This window comes from Nerophis ophidion, linkage group LG08 (assembly GCF_033978795.1).
Source record: "Nerophis ophidion isolate RoL-2023_Sa linkage group LG08, RoL_Noph_v1.0, whole genome shotgun sequence".
In the NCBI taxonomy this organism is placed as follows: domain Eukaryota; kingdom Metazoa; phylum Chordata; class Actinopteri; order Syngnathiformes; family Syngnathidae; genus Nerophis; species Nerophis ophidion.
In genome coordinates, this window is record NC_084618.1 from 52,566,364 (window position 1) to 52,578,107 (window position 11,744).

Genomic DNA, 11,744 nt, shown 5'->3' on the forward strand with positions numbered 1-11,744 from the left:
GGTTGATTAGTTTTGCACCCTCAAGTAGTTTCAGAGTTAAAATAAATCATACATTAAACAAATAGAATGTGTACAAAACTTTTGTTTAACCTGCCTTTTGAAGCATTTATACGATTGGCAGTATAACAGTATTATGTTGTATATAGTTACAATTTTATTTTTGCTGATTAACTCAAGTAATTTGCTGATGTTTATTATGCATAATAAAGTTATCAATGCCAGACACATTAGACATTAGGAAGAGCCTCGAAAAAGTGTGGACCTTCAAGATTTGCACAAATGTGTCTTTTTCTAAATGATTCATTGGTATTATGGTCCACACTTGGTCAGACATGATGAGGTGTGACTCAAAGTACAAATCTAAACAGTGACACTTACCACATTCCAAAAAAGGGGGTTGAAAATGATTGCAATCACAGCAATGTGGAAATTGGAGTCATGAAAGTTGATTTGTTTGAAGACTTCTTCAAATACTTTCAAGTCCATCTGAAATGACCAACAAAAATTTGCACAAAACTCCCCCCAATACATTTTTCATCATTAGACTGTTACTATAGTAATAGCCATGACATTATAGGTTTGGTGGAATTTTTTACATTTAGATTCAGTGTGTCTAAATGTCTATGTGTCTTGTTTTAATCTATTTCCTCCTCATTTTAGATTTTTGAAATGAAAAAAAAAAAACATAACAGTCAGACATTTGAAGCCAACCAACTAAGGTAAGAGACATTTTATGATGAAATATGAAGGTAAACACAAAAGTATGTAAAACCGCTAAACCCTTTGGACATGCAAATATGATTTTTTAAAGTTTGAAAATGGCCCACAGATTTTTACTTAAGTTATCCAAATGTGTTAGAAATTGCTATGACATTAAAAAGGAGTAAGATTAAATAAATTATGCTTCCTCCAAACTCCTTTCTGGACATGTTGTACTGAGAAACTGTAAAAATGACAAGTTCAATATTGTAACTCTACGCGTGTTGGAAATAAACTAAATCGATAAAGTATACACTATTGTAATTAAATAAATGATTGTATTACATTATTATAATAATAATAATAATAATTATTATTATTATTATGTATTACATGAGTGTATTAAATGTAAAACCATAAACCATACACAATTTTATTTAAATAAATACATGTATTCAATTACAATAGTGTATGGTTTATGGCTTTATTTTACTAAATGTATTTAAATCCATGATTAAATGTGTGTCAGTGCTTCTAAATATGTATTTTATTTGTCAAACTCAGCTGTCAAAATCAGTTGGCAGGGAAAACACAAATGTAGTCCAATCATTGCAAGCAAACGTGAAGGGTCGCCAATCATGTTGAAGCAGGTAACAATCTCGTAACAAATCTGCCAACTGACTTTGAAGGCTGAGTGTGTCTGAAAAAAATTAAATACTGAAGCGCTGACGAGGGCTATCTGGGACAAAATAAACAAATAAATACATTTATAAATAATTACTTTAATGTGTCGTTTGTCAAATCATTAAATACGTTATTAAATATCATTAAATCAATAATCAAAGTGTGAAATGGTTAAAATAGAATACTTAAGTCATAACATTTAAAAAAAATGGTATCATTAAATATTTAAATTTAATGTGACATCAAATAAACATTTAATAACACGTGCATGCATTTAATTATGAATATAATGACACATTTATGTAATTATCTAAATATGTCTTCATTTCATCAGAGGTTTTATATATATAAAGATATATATATATATATATATATATATATATATATAAATAAAGATATGTATATATATATATTTTTTTTATTTTTATTTTGTCCCATTAATGCAGTATATGTACTTCGCTGTTTTTTTATGATTGGTAATTGTGAAAAATGTCGACATTGTTTAAAAAAATATGTCCAGCTAAACAAATAATGGTAACACAAGCTAGCCATTGTTATTGTTGTATTTATGGTTTGAAAAATGTAACGTTAAGCAAGTTGCGAACAGCCCCTTAAAATCAGCCTGCTCCATATATTCTTAGGTTGTGTAGAAATAAAGCTGGCACATTTGCTAAGCTTAATACCGCCATTTTCCGCCTACCAGAAGACTCAGAACAGTACATTCTCAAAACGTGGACTGTTATTCAGATTTGTCAGAATTATACTTCATTCAATCTCTGCAATAATATGGCGTGATTTAATGCAGTGTGTTTAAATGTTTCTGATTGTTGTCGTATGTAGCACTTTTATTTTGAAAGCTCTAAGTCTACCAGCAGGTTTCCGGACTGTCAGGCTAATATCAGTCTGTGCTCGAAACGTAGATTTAAGCTATTATGAGGTTTTTAGCCATGTTGGTTATAGTTAGTTGTGTTCATTGTGTGTTTTACCTTCGAGTAGTCCACGTTGTTGAGGCCTCCACAACAGTCGTGTTCACGACGATACTTTAAAGCAGGATTGTAACCCGCCCCGGTATGATAGCTTGTCATTCACACCTGGGTATAATAGTGATGCGATACCAATACATGTACAATATCAAGCGGAAGATGTCCAAAATATTGATTTAAAAGGTAAAACTGTGCAGTACCCTGTGTTATGTGTCCTGTCAGCCGAGCACCCGTCCGTGCTGCATTGTGGGAAATGTAGTGTAGAGTGTTATTTTACATGTTTGAGTTGATGTTGCTATTCATTTTAGGGGGTAATAGTTTTATTTTTCAAATGTTGCACGTGAACGTTTACAAGATGCAGGATAAGGTATATATATTGTTTTTGTGTGTGTGTTTTGCTACTATCTCTATCAATGTTGATAATATATGTTTACAAAGTCATGGATGAATAAATCTTTGGGATCGATACCAGTGCAACATTATCCAACCCTTGTTTTTCTGCAGTAGGTTAGTGTTGTCAATAGTGACAACTGCTGGCAGAATTTATTTATACAGTTTGGTTGAAGTCATGTGAATAAATATTGTTTGTTTTTACATGAGATTTTAGGTATGCATTTATTGTAATTAAATGCAGGTTTACTATTTTGTCATTTGGTAAATAAATGATGCACTGAGTGAAAAAAAGAGAAAATATTTTTTTAAATTAAAGCTGAGATAGGCTCCAGCACCCCCGTGACGTCGAAAGGGACAGGCGGTAGAAAATGGATGGATGGAAAATGGTGCTTAAACTATTAAGCCTTTTTCATCCCCGCAATTTCAGTCACTTCCCGCTAATGGTTTTTATGGTGCCTATCAGTGTGTAAGAAGACCGAGCATGCTGTATTTTCAACAGCCTGTCAGATGCAGGAGCTATGCATCATGGTGTAAAATAAGCAAGCTTGACATCGAGCTGGCAGGTGACTAATATGGCAGTAATTAACCTTATAACTTTCATTATTTGCCCTTTCCTCTTTCTTTAAACTCATCCCTCATGTTGGAGTAGTTTTTCCTCTTGGGTTTCATACACAAATTCATATCTTAAAATGAATCCCAGTTTCTACTGTATATTTAAACAAATGAGATGACAAATAAAAAATAGGTTCAAGATGTCTATCAGGATTTTTTTCCTTGTACTTTGTAAACACTTTGAGTTTAAACGGTTATTGTTTGCTCAATCAATGTCATAATTTAATTACGGTGGAAGAGGGGTTAGTGCGTCTGCCTCACAATACGAAGTTCCTGCAGTCCTGGGTTCAAATCCAGGCTCGGGATCTTTCTGTGTGGAGTTTGCATGTTCTCCCCGTGAATGCGTGGGTTCCCTCTGGGTTACTGCGGCTTCCTCCCACTTCCAAAGACTTGCACCTGGGGATAGGTTGATTGGCAACACTAAATTGGCACTAGTGTGTGAATGTGAGTGTGAATGTTGTCTGTCTATCTGTGTTGGCCCTGCGATGAGGTGGCGACTTGTCCGGGGTGTACCCCGCCTTCCGCCCGATTGTAGCTGAGATAGGCGCCAGCGACCCCGAAAGGGAATAAGTGGTAGAAAATGGATGGATGGAATTCCACATACTGCTATACTAAAAGTCTCCAGTGGCCCTATTCGGACTTTATTAATGAATTCTCAGAGTTCGTTGCTGATCTAGTGACACACGCCGATAATATAATCATAATGGGGGACTTTAATATCCATATGAATACCCCATCGGACCCACCGTGCGTAGCGCTCCAGACTGTAATTGATAGCTGTGGTCTCACACAAATAATAAATGAACCCACGCATCGCAACGGTAATACGATAGACCTAGTGCTTGTCAGGGGCATCACCGTTTCCAAAGTTACGATACTCCCGTATACTAAAGTATTGTCTGATCATTACCTTATAAAATTCGAGGTTCAGACGCATGTTCGTCAAACTAATAATAATAATAACTGCTATAGCAGCCGCAACATTAATACAGCCACAACGACAACTCTTGCTGACCTACTGCCCTCGGTAATGGCACCATTCCCAAAGTATGTGGGCTCTATTGATAACCTCACTAACAACTTTAACGACGCCCTGCGCGAAACCATTGATAACATAGCACCGCTAAAGTTAAAAAAGGCTCCAAAAAAGCGCACCCCGTGGTTTACAGAAGAAACTAGAGCTCAGAAATTATTATGTAGAAAGCTGGAACGCAAATGGCGCACGACTAAACTTGAGGTGCACCATCAAGCATGGAGTGATGGTTTAATAACTTATAAACGCATGCTTACCTTAGCTAAAGCTAAATATTACTCAAATCTCATCCACCGTAATAAAAACGATCCTAAATTTTTGTTTAGTACGGTAGCATCGCTAACCCAACAAGGGACTCCTTCCAGTAGCTCAACCCACTCAGCTGATGACTTTATGCAATTCTTTAGTAAGAAAATTGAAGTCATTAGAAAGGAGATTAAAGACAATGCGTCCCAGCTACAACGGGGTTCTATTAACACTGACACGATTGTATATACGGCGGATACTGCCCTCCAAAATACTTTCTCTCGTTTTGAGGAAATAACATTAGAGGAATTGTTACAACGTGTAAATGGAATAAAACAGACAACATGTTTACTTGACCCTCTTCCTGGGAAACTGATCAAGGAGCTCTTTGTATTATTAGGTCCACCAGTGCTAAATATTATAAACTTATCACTCTCCTCGGGCACTGTTCCCCTAGCATTCAAAAAAGCGGTTATTCATCCTCTTCTTAAAAGACCTAACCTCGATCCTGACCTCATGGTAAATTACCGACCGGTGTCTCACCTTCCCTTTATTTCAAAAATCCTTGAAAAAATTGTTGCGGAGCAGTTAAATGAACACTTAGCGTCTAACAATCTATGTGAAACCTTTCAATCCGGTTTCAGGGCAAATCACTCCACGGAGACAGCCCTCGCAAAAATGACTAATGATCTATTGCTAACGATGGATTCTGATGCGTCATCTATGTTGCTGCTCCTCGTACTTAGCGCTGCTTTCGATACCGTCGATCATAATATTTTATTAGAACGTATCAAAACACGAATTGGTATGTCAGACTTAGCCCTGTCTTGGTTTAACTCTTATCTTACTGATAGGATGCAGTGTGTCTCCCATAACAATGTGACCTCGGACTACGTTAAGGTAACGTGTGGAGTTCCCCAGGGTTCGGTCCTTGGCCCTGCACTCTTCAGCATCTACATGCTGCCGCTAGGTGACATCATACGCAAATACGGTATTAGCTTTCACTGTTATGCTGATGACACCCAACTCTACATGCCCCTAAAGCTGACCAACACGCCGGATTGTAGTCAGCTGGAGGCGTGTCTTAATGAAATTAAACAATGGATGTCCGCTAACTTTTTGCAACTCAACGCCAAAAAAACGGAAATGCTGATTATCGGTCCTGCTAGACACCGAACTCTATTTAATAATACAACTCTAACATTTGACAACCAAACAATTAAACAAGGCGACACGGTAAAGAATCTGGGTGTTATCTTCGACCCAACTCTCTCCTTTGAGGCACACATTAAAAGCGTTACTAAAACGGCCTTCTTTCATCTCCGTAATATCGCTAAAATTCGCTCCATTCTGTCCACTAAAGACGCTGAGATCATTATCCATGCGTTTGTTACGTCTCGCCTCGACTACTGTAACGTATTATTTTCGGGTCTCCCCATGTCTAGCATTAAAAGATTACAGTTGGTACAAAATGCGGCTGCTAGACTTTTGACAAGAACAAGAAAGTTTGATCACATTACGCCTGTACTGGCTCACCTGCACTGGCTTCCTGTGCACTTAAGATGTGACTTTAAGGTTTTACTACTTACGTATAAAATACTACACGGTCTAGCTCCATCTTATCTTGCCGATTGTATTGTACCATATGTCCCGGCAAGAAATCTGCGTTCAAAGGACTCCGGCTTATTAGTGATTCCCAAAGCCCAAAAAAAGTCTGCGGGCTATAGAGCATTTTCCGTTCGGGCTCCAATACTCTGGAATGCCCTCCCGGTAACAGTTCGCGATGCCACCTCAGTAGAAGCATTTAAGTCTCACCTTAAAACTCATTTGTATACTCTAGCCTTTAAATAGACTCCCTTTTTAGACCAGTTGATCTGCCGTTTCTTTTCTTTTTCTTCTATGTCCCACTCTCCCGTGTGGAGGGGGTCCGGTCCGATCCGGTGGCCATGTACTGCTCGCCTGTGTATCGGCTGGGGACATCTCTGCGCTGCTGGTCCGCCTACGCTTGGGATGGTTTCCTGCTGGCTCCGCTGTGAACGGGACTCTCGCTGCTGTGTCTTGGATCCTCTTTGGACTGGACTCTCGCGACTGTGTTGTATCCATTGTGGATTGAACTTTCACAGTATCATGTTAGATCCGCTCGACATCCATTGCTTTCCTCCTCTCTAAGGTTCTCATAGTCATCGTTGTCACCGACGTCCCACTGGGTCATTATTGTCACCAATGTCCCACTGGGTGTGAGTTTTCCTACCGAGGATGTCGTGGTGGTTTGTGCAGCCCTTTGAGACACTAGTGATTTAGGGCTATATAAGTAAACATTGATTGATTGATTGATTGTATGTGGATTCAAATATTGTAATTTCAATCTTTCCTTAAGGTTATATTTCACTTTTTGTTGTTGTTTTCTTTGTTACTAGCACTGCTGAAGCTAAAAAAAAAAAAAAAAAGGTCCATAAAAGGCTTACCCCCTGGTTTGCAGAAGAAACCACAGTTCTTCAACTATCATGTAGAATGCTGGAACACAAATGGCGTGTGACTAACCAAGGTCTTCCATCAAGCATGGAGTGATAGTTTAATAATTTATAGACACAAGTTTACCTAAGATAAAACTAATTACTACTCTAATCTCATCCGTCTCAATAAAACAATCCTAAATATTAGTTCAGTACAGTAGCAACTCTAACCCAACAAAGGACTCATTCCCACTTGGCTGATGACTTTATGAAATTCTTTACGAAAAAAGTTGAACTAATTAGAAAGGAGATTAAAGATAATGCGTCCCAACTCCAACTGGGTTCAATTAACTCAGATACGAATGTACGTACAACGGATATTTGTCCTCCAAAATAATCTCTCTCTTTTTGAAGGAATAACATTAGAGGAACTGCTGCGACTTATAAATGGGACAAAACAAACATTGTGTTTACTTGACCCACTTCCTGGGAAACTTATCAAGGAGCTGTTTGTAATATTAGTACCTTCAATGCTAAATATTTTTAACTTATCACTTTCATCTGGTACTATTCCCCAAGCATACAGAACCCTAACCTCGATCCTGAATTAATGGTGAACTACCACCTTCCCTTTTATCTCAAAAATATTAAAAAAAATTATTGCACAGCAGCTAAATGAAGACTTACCGTCTAATAATCTCTGTTAACCCTTTCAGTCCAGGATCCGAGGAAAACTTAAGGGTGACAGCCCTCGCAAAAATGATTAATGATCTATTGCTAACTATGGATGCTGATGCGTCATCCGTGTTTGCTGCTAATTAATCTTAGAGCTGCTTTCGATACCGTCGGTCATAACATTCTATTAGGATTTATCAAAACAAGTTTTGGTATGTCAGTCTTGTGACATCGGAGTATGTTAAGGTAACGTGCGGAGTTCCACAGGGTTCGGTTCTTGGCCCTGCATTCTTTAGCAACTACATGCTGCCGCTAAGTTACATCATATGCAAATACAATGTTAGTTTTCACTGCTATGCAGATGACACCCAACTCTACACGCCCCTAAAGCCGACCAACACGCCAAATAGTAGTCACCTGGAGGTGTGTCTTAATTAAATTAAACAATAGATGTCCAGCAACTTTTTGCAACTCAACACTAAGAAAATGGAGATGCTGATTATCGGTCATGCTTAACACCGACACCTATTTAATAATATCACCTTAACATTTGACAACGAAACAATTACACAAAGCAACTCGGTAAAGAATCTCGGTATTATCTTCAACCCCGTTCTCTCATTTAAATCACAGATCAAGAGTGTTACTAAAACAACCTTCTTTCATCTCTGCAATATTGCAAAAATTTGTCCCATTTTGTCCATCTGCGGCGGTGATATCATTATTCATGTGTCAGTTATATCTCACATTCACACACTAGGGCCAATTTAGTGTTGCCAATCAACCTATCCCCAGGTGCATGTGTTTGGAGGTGGGAGAAAGCCGGAGTATCCGGAGGGAACCCACATTGTGTTGGCCCTGCAATGAGGTAGCGACTTGTCCAAGGTGTACACCTCCTTCCGCGCGAACGCAGCTGAGATAGAACTGAGTAGAATATATCTTTATTGTCATTGTACAACAAAATTGTATGCAAAACTAATTTAGTGCAAATTCATAACACATAAAAACATAAGAACATAGATAAATAGATAAAAATACATAAAATACATAAAAACACCAAGCACACAGCTCACATGCACAGTCATTATTGTCGTCTTGTGTTTAGCGACACAATTGCTCTCAGGTAAAAAGTGTTCTTAAATCGGTTTGTCCGGCATTTTATTTTCCTGTATCTCCTGCCTAAAGGGCCCATCCATCCATCCATCCATCATCTTCCGCTTATCCGAGGTCGGGTCGCGGGGGCAGCAGCCTAAGCAGGGAAGCCCAGACTTCCCTATCTCCAGCCACTTCGTCTAGCTCTTCCCGGGGGATCCCGAGGCGTTCCCAGGCCAGCCGGGAGACATAGTCTTTCCAACGTGTCCTGGGTCTTCCCCGTGGCCTCCTACCAGCTGGACGTGCCCTAAACACATCCCTAGGGAGGCGTTCGGGTGGCATCCTGACCAGATGCCCGAACCACCTCATCTGGCTCCTCTCGATGTGGAGGAGCAGCGGCTTTACGTTGAGCTCCTCCCGGATGGCAGAGCTTCTCACCCTATCTCTAAGGGAGAGCCCCGCCACCCGGCGGAGGAAACTCATTTCGGCCGCTTGTACCCGTGATCTTATCCTTTCGGTCATGACCCAACGCTCATGACCATAGGTGAGGATGGGAACGTAGATCGACCGGTAAATTGAGAGCTTTGCCTTCCGGCTCAGCTCCTTCTTCACCACAACGGATCGATACAACGTCCGCATTACTGAAGACGCCGCACCGATCCGCCTGTCGATCTCACGATCCACTCTTCCCCCACTCGTGAACAAGACTCCTAGGTACTTGAAATCCTCCACTTGGGGCAGGGTCTCCTCCCCAACCCGGAGATGGCACTCCACCCTTTTCCGGGCGAGAACCATGGACTCGGACTTGGAGGTGCTGATTCTCATTCCGGTCGCTTCACACTCGGCTGCGAACCGATCCAGTGAGAGCTGAAGATCCCGGCCAGATGAAGCCATCAGGACTACATCATCTGCAAAAAGCAGAGACCTAATCCCGTGGCCACCAAACCGGAACCCCTCAACGCCTTGTCTGCGCCTAGAAATTCTGTCCATAAAAGTTATGAACAGAATCGGTGACAAAGGACAGCCTTGGCGGAGTCCAACCTTCACTGGAAACGTGTCCGACTTACTGCCAGCAATGCGGACCAAGCTCTGACACTGATCATACAGGGAGCGGACTGCCACAATAAGACATTCCGATACCCCATACTCTCTGAGCACTCCCCACAGGACTTCCCGAGGGACACGGTCGAATGCCTTCTCCAAGTCCACAAAGCACATGTAGACTGGTTGGGCAAACTCCCATGCACCCTCAAGAACCCTGCCGAGAGTATAGAGCTGGTCCACAGTTCCACGACCAGGACGAAAACCACACTGTTCCTCCTGAATCCGAGGTTCGACTATCCGGCGAAGCCTCCTCTCCAGTACACCTGAATAAACCTTACCGGGAAGGCTGAGGAGTGTGATCCCACGATAGTTGGAACACACCCTCCGGTCCCCCTTCTTAAAGAGAGGGACCACCACCCCGGTCTGCCAATCCAGAGGTACCGCCCCCGATGTCCACGCGATGCTGCAGAGTCTTGTCAACCAAGACAGCCCCACAGCATCCAGAGCCTTAAGGAACTCCGGGCGGATCTCATCCACCCCCGGGGCCTTGCCGCCGAGGAGCTTTTTAACTACCTCAGCGACCTCAGCCCCAGAAATAGGAGAGTCCACTACAGATTCCCCAGGCACCGCTTCCTCAAAGAAAGACGTGTTGGTGGGATTGAGGAGGTCTTCGAAGTATTCCCTCCACCGATCCACAACATCCGCAGTCGAAGTCAGCAAAACACCATCCGCACCATACACAGTGTTGATAGTGCACTGCTTCCCCTTCCTGAGGCGCCGTATGGTGGTCCAGAATCGCTTCGAAGCCGTCCGGAGGTCGTTTTCCATGGCTTCCCCGAACTCTTCCCATGTCCGAGTTTTTGCCTCCGCGACCGCTAAAGCTGCACACCGCTTGGCCCGTCGGTACCCGTCCACTGCCTCCGGAGTCCTATGAGCCAAAAGAACCCGATAGGACTCCTTCTTCAGCTTGACGGCATCCCTCACTGCTGGTGTCCACCAACGGGTTCTGGGATTACCGCCACGACAGGCACCAACAACCTTGCGGCCACAGCTCCAATCAGCCGCCTCGACAATAGAGGTTCGGAACATGGTCCACTCGGACTCAATGTCCCGCACCTCCCTCGTGACATGTTCAAAGTTCTCCCGGAGGTGTGAATTGAAACTCTCTCTGACAGGAGACTCTGCCAGACGTTCCCAGCAGACCCTCACAATGCGCTTGGGCCTGCCAGGTCTGTCCGGCATCCTCCCCCACCATCGCAGCCAACTCACCACCAGGTGGTGATCGGTAGAAAGCTCCGCCCCTCTCTTCACCCGAGTGTCCAAAACATAAGGCCGCAAATCCGATGACACAACTACAAAGTCGATCATGGAACTGCGGCCTAGGGTGTCCTGGTGCCAAGTGCACATATGGACACCCTTATGTTTGAACATGGTGTTTGTTATCGACAAACTGTGACGAGCACAAAAGTCCAATAACAAAACACCACTCGGGTTTAGATCCGGGCGACCATTCTTCCCAATCACGCCTCTCCAGGTTTCACTGTCGTTGCCAACATGAGCGTTGAAGTCTCCCAGTAGGACAAGGGAATCACCCGGAGGAGCACTTTCCAGTACTCCCTCGAGTGTACCCAAAAAGGGTGGGTATTCTGAACTGCTGTTTGGTGCGTAAGCACAAACAACAGTCAGGACCCGTCCCCCCACCCGAAGGCGAAGGGAAGCTACCCTCTTGTCCACTGGGTTGAACTCAAACGTACAGGCTTTGAGCCGGGGGGCAACCAGAATTGCCACCCCAGCCCGTCGCCTCTCACTGCCGGCAACGCCAGAGTGGAA

General features: G+C 42.3%; 1 protein-coding gene across 5 annotated transcripts in view; it reads right to left on the reverse strand.

The window, feature by feature from the left end:
* pemt (phosphatidylethanolamine N-methyltransferase) overlaps positions 1-2,639 on the reverse strand; it is a 93,618-nt gene extending 90,979 nt beyond the window's left edge. For 4 of the 5 annotated variants that reach the window (XM_061908880.1, XM_061908878.1, XM_061908881.1 and 1 more), the window contains exons 1-2: positions 2,370-2,620; positions 379-486 (exon numbers count right to left, since the gene is read on the reverse strand). In XM_061908880.1, coding sequence (XP_061764864.1) covers positions 379-486; positions 2,370-2,468 — 207 coding nt within the window. In that variant the 5' untranslated portion in view covers positions 2,469-2,620. Of the gene's footprint in view, positions 1-378; positions 487-2,369 lie in introns of all 5 variants that reach the window. The other variant, XM_061908877.1, reaches the window with a different exon arrangement.
* Between the last annotated feature and the right edge of the window lie 9,105 nt (positions 2,640-11,744).